This window comes from Megalops cyprinoides, chromosome 3 (assembly GCF_013368585.1).
Source record: "Megalops cyprinoides isolate fMegCyp1 chromosome 3, fMegCyp1.pri, whole genome shotgun sequence".
Classification (NCBI taxonomy): Eukaryota; Metazoa; Chordata; class Actinopteri; order Elopiformes; family Megalopidae; genus Megalops; species Megalops cyprinoides.
In genome coordinates this window covers 34,590,970-34,611,739 of record NC_050585.1, presented here as the reverse complement: position 1 = coordinate 34,611,739, position 20,770 = coordinate 34,590,970, and the positions used below count along the sequence as shown (strand labels likewise).

At 38.4% G+C, this 20,770-nt stretch overlaps 2 protein-coding genes across 2 annotated transcripts; both read right to left on the bottom strand.

The window, feature by feature from the left end:
- Positions 1 to 3,346: 3,346 nt before the first annotated feature.
- On the bottom strand, positions 3,347 to 5,972 carry timm10b (translocase of inner mitochondrial membrane 10 homolog B (yeast)). Its single transcript, XM_036525376.1, has 3 exons — positions 5,768 to 5,972; positions 5,584 to 5,679; positions 3,347 to 4,453 (listed from the first exon to the last, which is right to left on the bottom strand). Exons 1-3 carry the CDS (start codon positions 5,795 to 5,797, stop codon positions 3,542 to 3,544), a joined length of 1,038 nt encoding a protein of 345 aa, XP_036381269.1. The 5' UTR covers positions 5,798 to 5,972; the 3' UTR covers positions 3,347 to 3,541.
- Positions 5,973 to 8,393: 2,421 nt separating this feature from the next.
- LOC118775775 lies at positions 8,394 to 15,404 on the bottom strand. Its single transcript, XM_036525873.1, has 6 exons — positions 15,288 to 15,404; positions 14,068 to 14,181; positions 12,665 to 12,707; positions 11,759 to 11,829; positions 10,521 to 10,591; positions 8,394 to 8,866 (listed from the first exon to the last, which is right to left on the bottom strand). Exons 1-6 carry the CDS (start codon positions 15,301 to 15,303, stop codon positions 8,456 to 8,458), a joined length of 726 nt encoding a protein of 241 aa, XP_036381766.1. The 5' UTR covers positions 15,304 to 15,404; the 3' UTR covers positions 8,394 to 8,455.
- Between the last annotated feature and the right edge of the window lie 5,366 nt (positions 15,405 to 20,770).

Sequence of the window (20,770 nt, the reverse complement as noted above, 5' to 3'; positions counted from 1 at the left end):
GTGAGATGAGCGTTGTACGTCTCTTTCACTCTTGATCACAGCACCCCCTGCGGGAACGACAGTGAGGAGTTTTCAAAAAAGTTTCCTCCCGGTGCTTCAGGGCACGTAATAAACTCGTGCCAGTGAAAGCGTAAAGAATTACCTTCCTGCGGGTACACTTTTTGAGAATTACGAGTTGGAGCATGATTTGCAAATTGGGAAGGTACGTTAAAACATCAACAGTAAAGTATTGTCTTAATAAGTTAGCTAAATACAAATTTATTTTAATTACTTTGAATTTGGAATCGGTTCTATCTCTGTAAACTCGTAATAACCTGCCGTCTCTTTACGGGAGATTTCTTTCATTGAGATGCTACAGCTGGTCCATCGCAAACAGCCTTAACATCTTTTTTTTTTTTTCAAATAATATAGGTTTAATAGTGTATTATCAATCCCTGGTTCCTCACCTTACGTGAAACAAAGGCAGAGAGAAAACACTTGGCATTTCGATACAGACAATAGATCACTTCATAAGGCGTTAAGCATGCCATAAGCAGTTAAGATTGTTGACTTGTTTTAACAGGATTTGCAGAAATGAAATACTTGGTTCTCTGCTTGACAGCAGCCATACAGCTGATTAACGAGGTGGTTCTGTTATGCCCATACCGCACACACCCAGATTTACTTGTTTGAGAGCAATAAAACAAAACAATGTTACTCCCAGTCCCTCATATAAACAACCATATGAACAAAACCATTCGTCTTATTTGCCTTGAATTTGATCGGAATTATTGTGATTTTGAGAAACCTCAGGGTGAAGCAGGGTCAGTTGTGCTTGGTCTAGGGCCTAGATCCTCTCTGTGTCAGTGATGACTGTCATGCACATGAAAGGAGCCAATCAGTGCCAAGCGTTCCTGTGAGATCTCACATGATGGCATCTAGGCATCCAATGAACATTAACCTAGTGTTAATTCATTTGTCATTCACAAAGTATCATGACAAAAGCCAAAGTCATCATGTTTACTATATAGCAAAACTAAGGGATCCTCACTAGAACTAGTGTTTTTCATTACAGCTTTGTAGAACATAATTTCTATATATATATTTTCGTATTAGTTGCCTTATAGGCTGTAATTGTACAAATCTGATAGTACTGCGTCCTCAAACAGACCTTGCTCTCAGCTGAGAACTGTCTCAATGTGGAACTGTACACATCCTGTCCCCGTACTGTCGCTGTACTTACTGTATGCACTTTTGTAAGTCGCTTTGGATAAAAGCGTCTGCTAAATAAATAAATGTAAATGTAAATATATATTTGTTTTAATGCAGAAACTTTAGTGAGAGAATATATTAGCACTTGATACTAATTTGTAAGGGCACAAAGTGAAGAATTTACATACAATGTCAACATAATGGCCCCACAATAGGAGTCACACATTTATGTACTGTATGATGAAAAGGTGATTGTATCCTAAATGGAAAAGTGGGCATAATATGGAATTCATAGGCTTTAAAGATCCAAATCACATTATATTCAATATTGCCACATGTTGTAAGAAAATGGTGTAACATTCTCATATTCGTCAACTTGCCCATGGCAGATTTATAACCATTTTCTTAAACTATTAAGCCAACCAGGTATATTGGTGTTGATTTCCCCTATGTTCCTAAAGTAGCTTAAACCATATGCAGTGTCTAAACCTGCAGCATCTGGGCCCAGCTGTTCAGAAGTAATCTGACTGAACTTCGGCTATCGGATTGGATCAAATCTTGAAAATGGGTTGTTCAAAAGAAAAAAAAAGGATTCTGAAATCGGATTAGATCACATAATCCAGTCTTGGTTTTGATCTGGATCAAATCTTCAGTATGTGTTGTTCAAAACATTTTAGAAGGATTGGGATACCTTTCATCCAAAAAATCAGGATTATCCTGATCCCAGCAGAAGAGTGGATTCAGGGTGGATTTCAGGAACAAAATGTAATAAAACTTTAAAATTGGTCAAATAATACAACATTTGTATCATGTAGTATATATACATTTATTTATATTTTGCAGTTGATTTGTTTAACCGTAAAAGTAGATAAAGTAGACATTAGGCTACCTATTAAACCTTTCAGTACAGTAAAATAAAAAAAAGATATTGTCCCCATAAAATAATACCCCAAACAGCTGTCAATATCAAACAAAAATATTTAATTTTAACTGTCATTTATCACTGTATATTATTATATCAGTCCCTAATTCTGAGAGAACGCCGGAGATTGGTCTGGGTCTTCAACAGGCTCAGGTGCATCATAAACATAATCACAGAGAGGGACATTGCACCTGGTAGCAATGTTGTGCAGGACAATACAGGCAAGTATTATGTTGCACACTCCCTGTGCTGTTTTCTGTCTCTACTAGTTTCAATAAAAACCCCACGCTGGCTATTCTACCTGTTGTTCTCTACATAGCTAGTAGCCTACATTGTGATATGTAGTCCCATTTTGAACACTGGTAATACGGATTTGGTAATCTTGAAAAAGTTGTATCTGGATCAGGGTGATACAATCTAATGTTGCTTTGAAAAACCGGCACAAAAGTAATCCTGGATAGCAAAACATGGGATTTCCAAATCCCGATCATTCTGATCCAGATTAAACTTTTTGAACAACTGGGCCCAGATGAAAATGTCTGAATAGTTAAGCGAGGCACTTTCAATCAACACTGTAAAAAAATAATGCCACCTAGTAGTCACATTTAGCAAAATTTCATACAATTTTGTTTGTAGGAACTAATTCCTTTTAAATTGGAACATACAGATACTTAAAACACAAAATTACAAGAAGTGGGCAGTGCCACTGTATGCTTAGGTTCAGTGTGGGAAGACTGTGCCTCATAATATTAATTTTTCAATGTGTAATGTGTAGAGATGTATACATCGCTGTTTTTCAACCAAAATAGCACTACGTGTATTTGTAGTGGTTCTTAATTGAGTGTCCTGTATGTTTAATTGATCAACTATTATAGGACCTGTAGCCACATAACTGGCATTCCAGTTAGCCACCCCTTTAAAAAAAATAAGACTCTGGGAAACAATGAGTGTATGTGATGCTGACGTTGGCTCTGGAAGAAATCCGTTTGCCATGAATTACTCTTGCAAATAAGGGCTGAAAAACTTGACCAGAATGGTACTGACAAGCCAGCATTATCAAAGACAAAATGCCAAAATATGCTGGCTACCCCCTTACTTAGAACTACTCCCTTTTTAGAACTATGAACAGATCCATTCTCTCCTTCACTAGCCCACATTCAAACAACAATTAGAAAAAAGAATTTCTGAAACACATTTCAAATACTCATGTAATCTTTTAATTTTAAAGTGAGGAGTTCACATGGGAAATTCTCAAACAGTTCCCAGTAAAAGGCCTGTATACTGTAGCTGTGTCCCAACCACAAAGCAGGACTGGCATCCAGTCCTTTCAAAGACATAACATATGCAACTTTACTGCAGTGAAACCAGGAGTATTTCTCCTTTGAGCCCCATTATATGAACAGTCTCTTCTTTTCAGCCTCGCTTTATTCATGATGGGGGCTGTGAATCCTGTCCGAGCTGAACCGAGGGTGCTGTGCTCAGAGGCAGTGAGGACTCGCTGCTGCTGGGAAGATTTGTGAGATTTACCTGCTGCTGTTGTATAGGATTCTCAACTATAGGGGTGGTGACAGGTTTTGGCAAGGCCTGTAACATCTCAGACACTGGGAGTTTAGCCACTGTTGGTGGCATCGGCACTGGTGGAGCTTCTTTTGCTGCTACTGTCGTAGCTGGTGCCAAAACTGGTGGTACTTCTGCTGCTGTGCTGATCATAGGTGGTGACAAAATTGCTGGAATGTCTACTGCTGGCCCAACTGAAGGTGGTGCTAAACTTGCAGGAATTTCTACTGGTGCCCCAGCTTTAGCCGGTACCAAAATTGGTGGACTCTCTATTTCTGGCCCGGTTGTGGGTGGTGCTAAACTTGTATGAATCTCTGCTGCTGGCCCAGCTGTAGGTGGTATCAAAACTGGTGGTATTTCTGCTGCTATGCCTGTTGTGGGTGGTACTAAAAGTGATGGAATCTCTGCTGGTGCTCCTGCTGAAGGTGGTACTAAAACTGGTGGAAGCTCTGTTGTTGCCCCAGCCGTAGGTGGTACTAAAACTGGTGGAAGCTCTGTTGTTGCCCCAGCCGTAGGTGGTACTAAGACTGGTGGAATCTCTGCTGTTGCGCCAGCTGAGGTTGGCCCACTCTCTGGCGCTACTCCTCCAGCCACCATGGGGGGTGCCGGCATTACCGTCTCTGCGGCAGCTCCGGCCTCCGCAGCCTTCGACAGCTCCCCTGCTTTCGTCTCGAGCTCCTCAAGCTTTCGCTGCACAATGCCTGGCATGAGCTGCACGTAGGTGCCCATCAAACGGTGGTTGGAGCGAATCAGCTTGCCTGCACAGTTGTCCACACAACGCTCCTGCACAAGGATGCATTTAAACAAATTAGCCAGCAAGCAGATCAGCAAAACCCTCATGGGAGACTTTTAAAGATACAATGCATTACGTCAGTTTGCAAATGAGAATAAACAGATACATGCCTTGACAGGAATCGAAACTGTTAAGCAAGTTAGGGTCGCAACAAAAAATCTATTCATTTTAACACCTCATCAAAAATACACATATCACGCATATAGTTTGACAATCACTGTTGTCTTCAAAAGAGCAAAAAATGTCATATTAACAATATATAAAATCCAAATGATCCAACAGACTCAGGAATAAGGCTGTCATACTATCATAAAGAATCTGGCTAAAGAACATATAAATTCATTTATTTAGAGCTACTGATGGTCATAAACATTTTCTCTTCCAATGCAATTTATCTTAATGTTAAGCTATGATGTGTTTTACCATAGTTTTTAATTTAACTGTATGGTTCATACAGTTCAATGGTGGCATTCTATGCTGTTGAGCTAAAATATTCCTTGTTGTATTCTTTTGATAAAGGCATAAAACCATGGTTATTATTCCATGGTATTTATCGCAAAGAGCAATCATTTTACCATAGTGTCTTGACTAAATTATCAATCCGCCTATTTAAACAGTTTATCCTATTTAAACAGTTTATCCAATGCTTATTAGCTCACTAATTTGCTGCACATCACAGCGTGTGCTGAACGACCAGGATAGGGCTGTCCTGCATCACCCGACTGAATGAGATCACTCTCCCTATTATAACATGCATTTGTATATTAATGCTTTGTTGTTGTGACTAATTTAAAAAAGTTGTCGGTCCCTAAATGCCCTTAGATGCTTGTTTATAACCAAAGGCTTTGTCAGAAGCATTCTTTGCAAAACAGTGGCATTAGGGTGTTATGTTCGGTATTCCCAAACAGCAGCAATTTAGGGCGTCGTACTGCGCATATTCTCCGATATCTGGATAAACTAGATGGTTCAGTCAAACCCCACAGTATCGAGAAAAGTACATCTACGGCGAAAATAAGGACATGCGCCACAGTCACAAGGTCGTGATTTCGGTGTCATTAAGAAGACCCTTGAATCTCTCACATGCTTAAATAAGTGAATCGTCATGGATGACGGGGGTTACCTCGTCCATTGTGAGATTTCTGTAGTTCAAGTTGCTTGTGCATCGCTGGAAGCAAATCTCCGTCATCCGATTGTAGACCAGGAGAAAATCCCGCAGCTACAGTAAGAATCAAAGGAGGTGAATTAACCCAGGTACAAGAATGAATAGCCCCACCACGGACGTGCAAGCTGATATGACAACTTACATTTCGAAGTTGCTGTTGGTCTTGTTCCATTTTCTCGCTGTTGTGATTCCTAAATATCTGCTCACGCAACGATATTGTCTGTTATTTTCTTTCCGTTGAGCAAAACGATAGTTTTGATTAAATAAAACAATTTGGTTGATTGTAAGATCTTAAAACAGCAAGTAGTTAAGCAACATGACTTTCACATAGGCGCAGCCATGTTTTCTCCGATAGACACGCCTACGGAGTCTGACGTCAATCGCGACGCGTCCGACAGAAGCTTCCGAATACATTTGTTGGACGGAGGGGAACAAATGTACTTTCACTCGCGTAAGAAACTGGGTTATTTCATCAGCGTGAACGTCAGAGTTTTGACTGTTGGATTCAAAACAGAACGTTCATTTCCTTCTTATATATTAGCTAATTGCCTTATTTCTTTGCTTTAGAGAAGGCGATACCCTCATCCTGAGGTACATCTTTTACTCAGGTTTTAAAAAGCTGACTGTTCAAGCATTTTTTTCCTCCTAAAGGTCATAGCTATAACCTGAACAAAAGTCGAACTTACAGTCCTACCCTGTTCTCTTGTTATGGTTCCATGCTGCTGGATTTTGTGATAAATTCATACACATTGAAAATTTAGAGTCTTAAGCAACTAAAAATGCTTTTATTTACAAAACACAAACAGAACGACATATCAATACGCTCCATTTTACAGTAATCAGACACCTGTTACTTTAAGAAGGTAGGTTTTAAAGTTGACATCACAACCAACAGACATAAAGATTGCAACAGTAATTCTGTGTGAAAATGAATATGAAATCTGCACACTCATCAAATCTCACAGATGTGTTTTATCTGTAATGTGAGACATGCAATGCCATGAATTGAATGAAACAGTCTCAAGGCTTCCAACAGACAAAGGCTTGCGATCAACCCAATTCTTTCAATGCATTCATGCATTAATAAAAGAAGGCTTCTCTTGCCCTCAGTCAAATGGTTGAAGCATAGCATTTAAACAAAACTACTGATAACTGCATGGCACAGCAGCCTAGTGCATAGGAACCTAGAGGCTGCAGGTTCAAACTTGGTGGACTTTGAACACAGGAACTGTATCAGAAATCACCCAAAAAAAAAAAAAAAAAAAAAAAAAAAAAAAATATATATATATATATATATATATATATATATATATATATATATATAAATGGACAATAAGTTAAAATGTGTCTGTAAGTTGTGTGTCAAGACAGGGTTCAGAATACCAATCACTCTGTTATATCCATATAAATACACATACACAGCACAGGAACAAACACATGCCAAATATTTTTGAAATAATAAAACAGCATAATGTGTTGTACTTCAGTTTGATTGGAATAAATCATATTACACAATACAGCGATACCAGAATTGGGAATTGTCAAGCCAACAGACAAACAAACAAGAATAAAAGTGATAAGAACATTAATAATTATACAGTAAACAGCTAATGAATTATTACAGTTGATTTCTCAGCCCATTCTTAACAGTTTTAACTAAAACATTCAGGTCACAAAATCTCAATACATGACAAAGCTTCAAACAAAACTCAGTCATTCTTCCAATGTTGCTCAAAAAATGAAGAGGTACCAACCAGTCAAAATGACACCTGTACAGTACAAAGAGCACTGAAAAAAAACAGTTGTTTGCCAAATGTTCTCATTCACCTTGTCTTTGTAGTTTGTTTTTCTGTTTCAGTCTTACAGGAAGTGGAGCCTGTCTGTCAGGCCCTTAAAGAGGGGAGCTCATCTCTGCACGTCCCTTGTCGAAAGCCCTGCCTGCAGGAAGTGTTTTTTTTGTTGTTTCTGCACTTTCTCACAGATTCACTTTCCAGTCCATGAAGTCAGAGTCCTCACATAGCAGACACGGCTGGGCTGGAATCAGGGAATTGGTCACACGGCATAGTGCACGTAACTACCACATTCACATAGTGTTATGCATATACCATAGAATGTACTGAAAAAATTAAATATAATGGATAATACATTCTACTATATATGCATAATATTAAATATTAACAGCTGGAAATAACTGGTACAAACTTGTATGTTAGATTTTGGCACATTAACAACAGTGGTTAATCAGCATTTTATCAACAGTGGTTAAGTACTGCAGTTTGCTGCCATTCATTTCTTCACAAAATTATGAACAGTGTACTCTATTTACCTGTGGAAACATTTCCTTCCATCTGAGCTCTTTTAGTAATCTCTCTTTTTTACAAGAGGTTGGAAAAACAGGACTCTTACAATTTGAATGTTTGCAGTTTTTTTGTATTGTATGAAAGTGAAAGGAGCATAATTACATACTTCATGACAGCCTTGGTCAGTCCAGACCTTGTACTCCTAAAAAAACTCATAAACATGACTGCATCCCCACCCAAAACCCAACATTACTTAATATGTGGTTGAAATGGTCATAGTAGCTCTACAAACACCCTAGCACATTCAGCTGAATAATCATGGATTTGACAGAACCGTGAACCAGCACTATCACGTAAAATACGTAAAGTAAACACTCACTCAAGACATTTACAGTGTAGCATGTAATAAACCTGCACTGTAAATAGAGGAACTACGATCACTGAGGTTAAGAAATGGATGGACAGATGGGTCGATAGATAGATGCTGAGGCTGCTGAGTGGTCTGCTTCCTAGTCCTCCCCCTGTCGCAGTTACTGGCTGTCAGGCTCAAAGGCCTGGCTTTGATTGACCCTGCTGAAGAAGCGCATGGGGTCGTCATGCACAGCATCCAAATCCATCTTATTCACCATGTCCCTCTCTCTTTGCCTCTCCCTCTCCCGCTCCCACTCCCGCTCCCATTCCCGCTCCCTCTCCCGCTCCTCTGTCTCCAGCGCCACCTGGTGGCTGTTGAGGTATATGCTGTTGCGGGACACTATGGGGCTGCTGCTCCGGGAGGGCAGGGTGGCCTCGACCTCAACGTCCACCTCTAGGAAGTCCTCCTGGGCCTGGCCTGCCCAGTTCTGACCCCGCTTGGGGTTCTGTTTGTTCCTGCGCTTCTTCCTACCTTTCTGACCCACATTCAGGTCAAGGGAAGCGTATGACACATCCATTTGTTGGGGAGGCTGAGAAGGGGGAGGATTGGGAATGGGGAGGGGGAGGAGAGCAGTTTAATGAACATGGACAAAATATGTACTCTACAGTATCAACAGCAGTAGGTGTCCACATACAAAATTAAAAAGCCATATACATGCCCCTTTTCTATTTTAAGTACATTAAAGAACATTTAAATAAATTAGCATATTCTAACTCAAAGCTCATTGACTCTGCATTGAAAACTTTTGCTCAATGCCAGTGTAATTCGTGTGCCAAGATGACACCCAAATCCTGAGCGATGTACTGTTCTCACAACTTTAAACACTACATGTTCCATCAGAAGCACTGGGGTCTTAGTGTTTTTTCCTGGAGTAACTGAAGTTACTTTGATGACACTAAAAGTTGCAGATAAAAGAGCTGGTCATTTTAGTCTGGTCATTGATGATTTTAGCATGTGTTGCCTCCTGTGAAGGTTTCCTGTGGGAAATGCTGGTTTGATTTTTGCCTTGCAGCTCTGATGATAACGTCAAGAATATTATAAATGCCTCATTATTCCATCTCTGTAGTATTGTGCAACTGAGGCCTTCTCTGTCTTTTACTGATGCAGAACCCTGATCCTCACTGCATGCCATGCCTCACTTCAAGGCTGAACTAATGGGACATATTGGTTTTATCTGTTTTTTCCTCCTGTTTTACTGTGTTGTGTTCTATTTTTTCAAATTTTAAATGTTATAGCTCTTATTCATACACTGCACTTATGTCCAGTGCCTTTAGTTTTAAGAAAAAATCTATATAAGTAAGAATTATGATTATTATATTGTAATAACCTAATGACAGTAATACCTGAAAAAAGTCTTCATGTTATATCCTAACATGCAATATACAGTATGTCACAGCTCACATGCAGTAATCTCAATTAAAAAAGAAAATTTCACGTTGTTCTTTGACACTTCACATTGCACTACATTGTTGATCGGCATCACACTTATAAAGCGGAAGAAAGCTCCTTCATTCATATACAATTATGTGTCATCAGAGATCACACAGTGTGTTCTTAGAGTGGCCTGTATTTCTCACACAGGGTCTGGATCTATTTTTATAAAATGTGGTCTGGGGCTCTTGACCACTGCGGCTTTGCATGTTGAACTCTTTTTTTTTTTTTGCTTCAGAAGAGGTGACACACATTAAAGACAATGCATTGGCTGGTGTACTTGAAAAACCCATTTTAAAACTCAGTTTAAAACTCCAATAATCAAATAAAACAATGCAATTACATAACTCTAATCTGCAACAGAGAACCATAAATCACATGACATTGATTTGTACAGTATCTCCAAATTGTTATGTGAATCATGTTATCTGGCACCCTGACAACTGATGAATAATCAGTAGTACTAATCATCGATAACTGCTTGAATTTTAGCTTCATCATGAGTTAAGTACCTCAGTTAATTAATATTTAATTTTTTTTATTAATGTATTTAAAGGCACACATGTTCAGGTGTGTTTATTATAAGATTCAGTTAGGAAACAATCTGGATCATACTGAAATTTCATACACTTGAAAAGTGTACTATCTTTTAGTTTTTCCTGAAAGGATGCGAACCTGAGAGAGTATATATATATAGTGCTTTTTCAGATTCAGCATGTGTTTGAGGAGAGAGAGAAAAGAAAGCACTGTACCTTCTCTTCTCTGCAGCGTGCTTTCATGTGCTCATAGAAGACTCTCGGAGAGTCCCCTTCAGGGTCATTTCCTTCATCACATGCAAAAAGATTAGTGTTACCACACAGGTGAAAAATAATGCAAAATTTAAACCCTGTCAGTTAAAACATATCAAGGAATCTAAAAGTACAGGCTATCATCATGTCTTGTTTTTACTGAATGAAATTTTTTTTCTTTGATTTTGTACATTTTGTACGTTTGTACTGTCACAGAGCATCTGTGATCTACAGGTAACATAAGAATCATATAAAAAAACGAGATGTGGTAAAAGCATAGTTTTAACATAGGTGTTATGCTGGCTTCCTCAGATATTAACTTTGTCCAGAACTGATTACAAGTCAGATTACAGACACCACAAACAAACAAAAAATATAATAAGGAAACATTACATAACGACTGCACAAGAAGATGAAAAAAACTACTAATCTCGTGAAATTGGCGATGCAGCTTCTGCTGATGCATTTACATCATCGTGACCAATTTACAACACATGACCAATTTACTAGATCTCTTTTAGATTAATTTTGTCCTGCAAATTCCCAGCACAAAAGCAGAGGCATTTTACAGCATGCCATTTCTGTCCATCATGCAAATGTATCATTCTTATCCTGTACATGTGCCATTACTACTACTGCAGATAATGGATACTGAGTAATGATGCCAACTACTGCACTTTGTGTCAGATTACATCAAAATTTTTTCAAAACAAATCGATGGGCGTCGGCTTCAGGTTTTTGCCTTTGACAAATAAGAGGAAGGCAGTTATTCTTTAAGGTCTGTCATTTGTGATTTGTAGTAATTCAGATTTTACATTACTATTGTGTCTTTCTCCATAATATTATCGCTAACTTTTGTTATTTGTACACTACAAAGGAAACAAAAGTGATTTTGAGACACAAAATATTGAGGCACTGTTCGCGGTACCAGTAAATGCCACCGTCTGTGGTGCAGCAAAGAAAATAGAGTACATGAGTATGGAGTATATAATTATGGTAAACGAAACAAAGAACTGTTGTAAACTAAGACTGGCGGAATGGTAAAAAGAAGTAACCAGGAGAAGCGGCATTTCACATTCAGTCAGGTTACCAGATACCAGAGCAGAGCCAGTGAAAGGATGCTGCAACCTGAATATTGCCTTGATCCTAACTTCCAGAAGCGGAGAGAGAGAGAGTGCAGGCACAGCAATGGGATTTCTCACCTGCCCTTTCTGTACTAATATTCCCATAGATTGGGTTTTCTTGGTTGTCAGGCAGCTCCTCTTCCTCATGACTGTAAAAATAAATAAATAATATACTGATTTCCATCTCCGTCTGCATGCGCACAATCCTGGCGAATATCCGCTTATTTCACCTGCACCAGGTTTGTTAATTACAATCATGTCAACCCACTTAAAATCAATTACATTTTGAGAGCTTATATTATTTCATGTAATTATGTATTTTCTTACTCCTGATCATTAACCCCCTACTATTACTGGAGCAGCTATTTGGAACAGCAACCGTGTCCCGCCCTGAATTCAAAACACAATACCTTCAAGTAAATTTCAAAGGCACCAGAATACTTGTCATGCACTGTTGCCTTAATGGCAAGTTGAGCCACATAATTTCATAATTTAACATGAGTAGTAGATGGTCATTAACTCTGTGAAATCTACTACAAAGTGCTGACATTTAACTTTTAACAGAACTTTAACTACTGTAGTATGGTGAAACCTGCCCACATTCATTCAAATTTTGCATGTGAATTTAGCTGGGTCTCTACGATCCATTTTCTGTCAAGATTATGTTCCTGTTTGTATTTTCATGTAGAACACTTTGACAGCACTTCATACAAGCTCCTCCTAAACCTAAATGGAAGATCATCTAAAGGAGTTTTATCTGCTACTTTGCACTGCAGAACACCTCTCATCTACAAAAAAGGCGACACGGAAAAATCAGAATTTAGCTACAGGGTCCCAAGTATGTGTCCTAACAGCAACAGCATAATGACTGGAAAGTAATGCCATCTTTAATGTAAATGACGATCAAAAACAGAAAAACGCAAGCCGTGTAAGTATTAACAGAGCTCATAATCAAAGGTGGGGGACAAGTAGGTGAAATTGTACCTGATCACAAGGTGGGGCTTGGGGTATATGAACTCCTCCAGATCTGTAAAAAGGAAAAAATGTGGGTTTTAAAATGTACTCATCTCATTTGTTCATGGTCCAATTGCCCACATACATACAGCTGCAAGAGGACAGTTCACATACCACAGTTTACACACAGCAGTGGCTCCAATGAAAATTAAAACAAAATCACATTCTAGTTCCTCCAGAACTTCAAGTTCACTTTTATATATATATGACATATAAACCATTATTTCTGTACCACCAATATTTCTGTAGTCGAGGTTCATCTGCTGTATGTACATGACAGTCTGTTGGTTTCTAATTCACATGAAAATGCATATGCTTCAAAATGTACTTTGGTGTAGTTAGAACAACCGTCTCCAAAATGTCCACTTACGAAAAACACCATATACTAATGCTACCTGAAAAAAGGAATGGATTTTGAAATACTTAACCAGGTCACGTCCTTACACAAGAGGGTAAATATGAGATATGGGTGCAAGTGTATTTCTGTCTCAAGCAATGGGTTTTTCTGTTTTCTTTGTTTTATCAGGGGTGTAACTTGGGTGTTCTGTGGTGAGGTATGGAAAATGTCACCAGCTTCTGAAAATGGTTCAGAGCTGAGCAAAAAGCAGTTACATAACTATAGATATGCTGTGTATATGCTTTTAATTACATAGCAGATACATAGTTGTATGGAAATCTAGTCATACACCAAGAAAGGTCAGAAAAAGGCAACGCATTCAGGCCCTGTTGTGATTAACTATTGACCTCTTCTCCACCATCACCCACAGCCGTTGTGAAAAACGTGATAGGCACGGGGAGTGAGGTTTGAATGTAAGCATTGACTGGTTTGCATACATCTCCTTGACACATACTCAGTAAGTCCAGTGGGTCCCTGGCTTTAATTTTCAGAAAACTTATGATTTTCAAAGAAGACAAAATTGATTTTAAGCTCCAAATATATCTACACACTGACATGTTTACATATTAAATTAATAATTTAAATGAAAAGTGCTGATCATTTTGCAGAGAACAATGGATGTCTAGATGAATGACAAAATGTCAAATTTCATGAGGCAGGTCAGAATCAGAGTCCCAGCTTTCACAACTTCTCCCGTGCCACTTGTATAACATAGGAACTGTTCACATATAGCACTGTCCAAACGTGCATATGGCCATATGAACAACACACTTCATAAAGAACGACCACATCTGAACACATGTCAGTCCGTAAAACAGTGCTGTAAAACCCAGTGCAATAGTGAATACAGAATGGCTAGGATTTGATGGCTACAAATTTGCAGCAAGTGCAATTATGCCCAGGAATAATACAGCAGGAAAGGTAAGATTTAAGTGTTATACATATGTAGGTTTTGCAGTGCAAGCATGTCACATACCTGTTCTTCGTCTGTTTTGCCGTCTCAGTGAATAGAAAATAATGTTCAGACATACAGAGATTAACAGCGCCAGCAACGTCAGTGCCAGGCCCACATAGACACCTGTCTCACACCCTGCGGGCAAAGAAAGGCAATACAGTGAATTTTTCTTATATCAAACTGACAAGAAAAAAAATCAACGAGACAAAAAATTGTATGAGGTTTATTGTCACTGCTCAGAGTACGCTGTTGATCAGTTGCTTCAGTGAGAACATTTGCTTTTTCTCTGATACGAGAAGGGTGATTCGTTTTCTGATTTTTCATTTCATACCGAGGCCTATGGAAATCAGTTAACAGCTGACTGATTAGAACCAACTTTCGACAGTGATGGTATCAGAATGCTCATCTAAACGATAAAATGATGGTATCAGAATGCTCATCTAAACGTTGCTGTCGCTTCATTTATACATCACTAAATAACCGAGACACAGGTGTTTCTTAACAATAGGGAATTTTTGCAGTAAAAACCACTATTCATAAATCTAGCCATTTTTCTTCTTTCAGTTGGTATTCTTTACGTGACATTTTAGAGCTGATGTGGGATTTCTCCCCGTACATGTACAGCTGTATATTCAGACGAAAAGTGTGTTATTGCAGAATGAATTATTCCCTTAAAAAGGGTTCAGACTTTGCAATAACAATTTCAAATTTTAGTAATAAAGCAGGAATGGCGATAACTGGCATTTATATCTAAAATACATACGCGGTACTTCAAGTATCTTAGCGCTAAAATAGACATAATTCGTCCCTACAGTTGGGAGTCATTTACCTAAAGAAACGAACCATCCTCACAACTACGGTGACTGCAAAACATTGAGAGATATACCTTTCTGTTTCTTTGAGGGCCGTGTTTAATAAAAATGCAATATTGTCTACCATGATAACAATCAAATAAAGAATGGCTAATTTCTTGATTCACCAAAATCCAGTCTTACAATTGACCCACCTGAAAGTAAGGAAACTTTGGTGCTATATTAGTCTTCCACTGCAGAAAATAATTATCTCATAAATATACTTTATTACCTAAACAATACACAAAAATGGAATGAGGCGGAGCATGTTCAATGCTCAGATCCACTGATTAATGATAAATATGACGAACTATACATACGAAGAAGACATTCTAAATGTAAGTGTCGCAGAAAATACCAACTGAAAGAACTTCTGAAAAAAAACTGTACCGTTCGGAGGGCTCATGGTCTCCGGTCGGTGACGAACGCCAGTAACACGGTGTGTTAAGCCTTTGCCCTTTTATTAAATGCCCGTGGTCTCTCTAGGTTTGTCAGACATAACTACGATCTCATGCCCAATCCCACAGCGACGTTGACTGCAAGTGCGCATTACAGCGTAAGTCTATTTTTACCCCGTATTTCTTTTTCGGTTGCAAACAGGAAATGTGGCGGACGACCTCACAGTCGCAACCTTTTACGTTACCTTGAGCTCTATTGAAGGCTTCTCTCAAAAATTATAATACCTGGATGGTGTAAAGTGAATGTGATGAATCAGGCTATTCATCTTCTTTTAAGACATTTTAATAGAAATCTGATCACAAAACGTAATGCAAATAGTGTATCACTATTGAGAATAGCTCACGAGAATTTAATTACCATTTCGAACGCAGTCTGCCCTTTTTTATTTGTAGGTTCATAGAAGAATATGGATAACCCCCTGAGTGAAGTAACACGAGGGTGCACATAACCTTTGACACAGCAATAAAGTAAAGGTAAAAAAAAAAGTCAGTTGATAAACAATTTAGATGTAGTCTTAAAATCTTTCAAGCAGAGCGGTTTTGCCGACGTACACTTCATCTCATTTGTATCTAAATCTATTACGTTTTAAACTATCACTGACATTCAGGAAGGGTGTCGTCGGACTAATTAGATAATTCTTTGGTAAATAAATTAATCCATAATGGATGTTGGTATTTACATAAAGACAGTATCAGCCTACAGTCCATGCGTTCTTTATTCAGTCCCCTCTTTACTGGACAGATGTAAAGTGCTTAGAGATTTAAATTAAATACACTATTGTGCAATTAAATTCTGCAGGTTGCATAAACGCATGCAGGACATTTAGGAGAAATGCGTTACATTTGTTGCGCGCTCTGGCCTGCAACCTGCATGTTGATTATTTGTTCAAGAGGATTAATCTATTGCCCTACATATGCAAAACAGGTTTCTATGAGGAAAACTACAATGGAAAAGAGGGAAAATGTTTTCAGCAAAAATAATATTATCATTTCAAGGGATCCCTTTGTACCAACCCAGTGTACAGTTGAACTCTACCGCTGTAAAATTGAGGGTTGCATCACAGAAACCAACCAAGCCGGTTGACTCGCTGAGCCGAAAAAACTGGATTGCAGATTGCTTCCCGGTCCGACCGACGGGATTGAATGAAGGGGATTGGGTGGATTGCTCAAATAAAGTCAACACAATTTCCCCCATCCCCTTTCATTGGTATCTAATGAATGCCTAGTGTTAGGTACTCTTAACAAATGTTGTTTAAAAATCTTAAATATAGTCCTCGTTTGTAATACAGAATTTATGCTTTTCTTGCTTACACATTTATGTTTTACTTCAAGCTGATGTACAACACAAAACGCTAACGTGTCATTTTCTACAATGTGTTATTCGATGTTGAAGGTTTGACTAGAAATAATTCAGTTTCGTGACACATCTTAAAGTGATCTTACTTTGTAGGTGTGCAGTTTTTGTCTTTCTATATTATTGTATGTTGTGTTGTGTATTTGTACTGCATCTGTTTGTATCATGCCCCCGAAAAAAAATCTTACGGGATAATAATATTCATCGCCATCACAGCAGGTGAAAAGTGTTCTACCCCAAAATCACAGTAACTGTTTCTGACATTTTCCTGCTAATCTGTTGCCTCTCCTGTTTCCACCATTCTAAGGAGAGAGTTCACAGCGGCAGCAGGAGAGATGAGCCTGAGAAGGAACTCCTTACCAGTGCAGCAGAGGTGAGATGTATACACAAGTTTCTATGGCATGAACCATGGCAAAGAATAGCCTAAGCACACCAAGCATCACCTGAGCTAGCCGAGACAGCTTTATACAGTACACCCAATGGTGCTGTGAACATGTTGTCAATTACATTATTATACCAAATAAGGCATTATTGCTTAGTATACATGACTTTGCTTGCAGCATTATTGCTCTTATTAACATGCAGTACGTTTCAGGAAAGTTATGGTCCTTGGAATCCGCCTCAGCTTCATACAACAAATATCAGCATAGTAATTGTTATATGAAGCAGTTTTTGACACCAGATAGTTATTGGTCCTCAGCTAAACTATGATATTACAATTCAAATGATTATTAACTTGTAATACGTGAATACAATTACAATCTACAATACACATGCATGCCCACTGTGGCCAAAAAAAAAACAAAACAGAATTAGTTGGCTTTATGTAATTTAATAATGTACCAAGCCTGATGAACGTACTAGCATTCAGATTGTATGGTGCCCAATCAATACATATGAATACATGAGTACTCATATCTACTTTGAAAAGAACTAGCTGGCTAGTTACTGTCAGTGGGCAAGGAAGGAAAAATATAATTTTGATACAAGGCAGTATGATTCAACCTTGCAGCAAATCCAACGTTGTCAAGTCATGTCAAGGCAGGGAAAACATCATCACTGCTGTTGAGATTCTGTTCTCCTCTATGGCCAGTAAGGTCTTGGACAAACATAGCAAGTTTGCTTAGTCTCTTACCATTTGGTTTACCAGACTCAGGCCTGATTTTTTTTTTTCAGAGTGGGTTGTGTAGCACCTTAACCATCTATAGAAAGCATAGCCCATAGGATGCTATTGTGACATCTCAGAATCTTAAATATGTAAAGTGTGTGACAGATAAATGAATTCATACCTCACAGATTTACTTGGCTTGTAGTGTGGTAAAATGGTACTAGTTAGCCGTTAAAAGCCAATAATAGATTAATGTGTCAGAGCACTCTAGTTTTGAAACACAAGACACGCATGAACACAGGTGCACTGTGAAAAACAAATGGTTATCTGGAAGTATCTGTGTATAAAAGAAATTATGAATATTACATGTTCATATTGCACAGTGTGTTGCATGAATTCTCTCATTAAACGTCTCTCTCTTTTTTTCCATTTCCGACACCAAAGCAGAGACAGGAAGTGTCCTAATTAGAAAGTGGTATCTGTTGTTGTATTTTTTTCTGTCTGAAGAGAGCCACAAAGTTGAGTCTGTGTGCTGGAGGCCCCATGCAGCATGCAAAAACAGTCAAATGTTTGTAAAGGTGTATGTATAGAGGAGGGATCATTAATAATGGCTGATAGCATCACATTGTTTGAGCATGTTATTTCCACTCCTTGTTCATGCTGCCTTACCACATCAACCCAGGGGGAGGAAACAGTGTGAAAGAGTTGGTTTAGGGTAAGCAGTGTGTGCAAGCTGAGACAAACTATGTTAAATTGAATTGGCTTCATTCTCTTTGAGTCGCTTTGTAAAAGTTACTGCTTTAACAGGAGTTTAGCAGTAAATGGAACATCCTCAGGCATAATCTAGCACTGCTGTGAGTACCATAATACAAAAGTCTTAGAAGTATCCCACGTGTAAGTTTTTGTCAGCGCCAATAAGTCTAAGAACTAAATCAAGGATGTCAACTAAAGTTAGTTTAAAATTGTCAGCCATGTTATCGCCACTGGCCTGTACATGTTTCAACACAAGGCTACGCTGAAAGCCTCTCCAAAAAGGGTTGCAAAAGAACACCTTGCTTTTATTCCAAACACCTGAATAAAAAAACAGTGATCTCAAATCAGAAAATATTTTTAAAAGTAAAAGGATCTCCTGATGTGGAAAGTCTGATCAATGTTTACAGTAGTGCGCATGAGTGCGTAAATACCTCACTGTGCCAATTATTGCTGTTTTAATTGATTGGATTTAACCTCCAGGAGAAAAATGATTAATGGCCATTACATTGCAAAGCTTGGCATTACTGAAAACAACATGTTTAATTTAAATTACATTGTTTTCATTGCATGCATGGTGTGCCCTGCAATAAAGAGTTGGCCCTCCAAGCTAACCTTCAGATTTTATTATTAAAATATTGTAGGCCAGTGAACACTTCAAATAAATGTTGCAATCACATTCGTGAGAGAAGTTGTCTAAAGATATCAAGTGATGTTTTGAACAAGAAATTTTCTCTACCCTTAAACTCTTCTCTTCTGCTACCGTTGAACTCTTCTCCTCTCTGTCTCTTCTGCAATGCCCATGTCAGCAGCCTTTCTAATCTGATGGAGACAGAGTTGTGGGGACCAAAGGAGATTTTTTTTTTTTGTGCCGATTGGTTGATGGGTTTTTTGTGTACTGATCAGTGTCTGACAGAGGGCTTTCTGGGTATCTGTGATGTCATAGATGTCTGGCCACACTGAAGGCGTGCATTTGTCAGCAGGGGGTATTACTTTACACACACACACACACACACACTACTTCACACAGACAGATACACAGATACATGCACACAGCAGGGTGAGACAAAGGGGAATCCTGGTCATGAGCTCATAGTTCTCCATTCTTCCCACACACACACCCCTGACTTCCTGTCTGGCTGCTTAGTCCTTGACTGCCATTGAGCTGTCACTACCATACTTGCACACTCCAGAGAGTGTGGAACTCCTTTGTAAGGTGCTCTCTCGTGGCTTTGTCATTTTCTGAACTTTTCAAAATGTTGGTGGAAAATGTCACACTGTGAGAGTGTGAGTAATTGCTTTGTGAAAGTAATTCACTTCAGGCCTACTCCACCAAATTGTTCAAGTGACACTGTAAAAATATATACATGCAGGATGACATTTTTTAATGATTATCAGGCACTTCAGATCATTCAAAAATTAATGGGCAAGGGGGTATGGGCCAGCTGTAGCCCTTATGAAAATGAATATATACCAACAAATAAACACATGGAATGCAAATATCCTATTTTGGCCCTCATCCAGGTTATGCTACAAATAGCAGCGGATGATGTGCATTTTCCCCCCTCACTATAAAGACTCGTGAGATGAATCTCTTTACAAAACCTGTCAGTCATTTCACCTTAATCTGTGTTTGCCTGGATCTTTCATATATAGTGTGTTGCATTGTTTTGCATGAAGGATGAATTATGCGCTCAAGTTTAAATATATACTGTTTGTTTTTATTCAAAAAGATAACATTTGCATTTGGAATATATACATCTTACTTTACAGTAAAACCAATTAAAGAAACTCTTTTTAGGGATTAACATAAAAAGGTGAAATATTTTTTAAAACACAAAACACAAACAGAAGTTAGACACTACAGTGAATGAATGCTGTCAGTTATTTCATCTACCATGTAACATACAAAATATCTCTGCAGCATCTTACAGGCAACAATTGCATGTTGACTGCAATTGTTGTATGAAAGGTGCTATATAAATAAAGTTTATTTTAGTTTGTTGTACATTCATAGCAAAGTTATCACTTTGACACATCTTACAGTTAACCAAGATTCAGTCTGCAGTCTTGTCAGTGTGAAAATATTTTGTTGGACTATTGAAAATTACATATCACAGTCACGTCTGTGAAGACGAAAACAAATCGAAAACTACTGAAAATCCAAACAAAGATTCAGGGACAATCAGGCAGACAGTTTCCA

Bases quoted from the DNA above. Each gene is read 5' to 3' on its own strand.
- LOC118775775 (XM_036525873.1), bottom strand. The intron at 10,592-11,758 runs GTGAGAAATCCC...CATGTGATGAAG, and splicing joins TATTAGTACAGAAAGGGCAG to GAAATGACCCTGAAGGGGAC. The intron at 8,867-10,520 runs GTACAGTGCTTT...CCCCCTTCTCAG, and splicing joins CACGCTGCAGAGAAGAGAAG to CCTCCCCAACAAATGGATGT.
- timm10b (XM_036525376.1), bottom strand. From the start codon at position 5,797: ATGGAACAAGACCAACAGCAACTTCGAAAT. The intron at 5,680-5,767 runs GTAAGTTGTCAT...TTCTTACTGTAG, and splicing joins ACCAACAGCAACTTCGAAAT to CTGCGGGATTTTCTCCTGGT. The intron at 4,454-5,583 runs GTAACCCCCGTC...ATCCTTGTGCAG, and splicing joins GAAATCTCACAATGGACGAG to GAGCGTTGTGTGGACAACTG.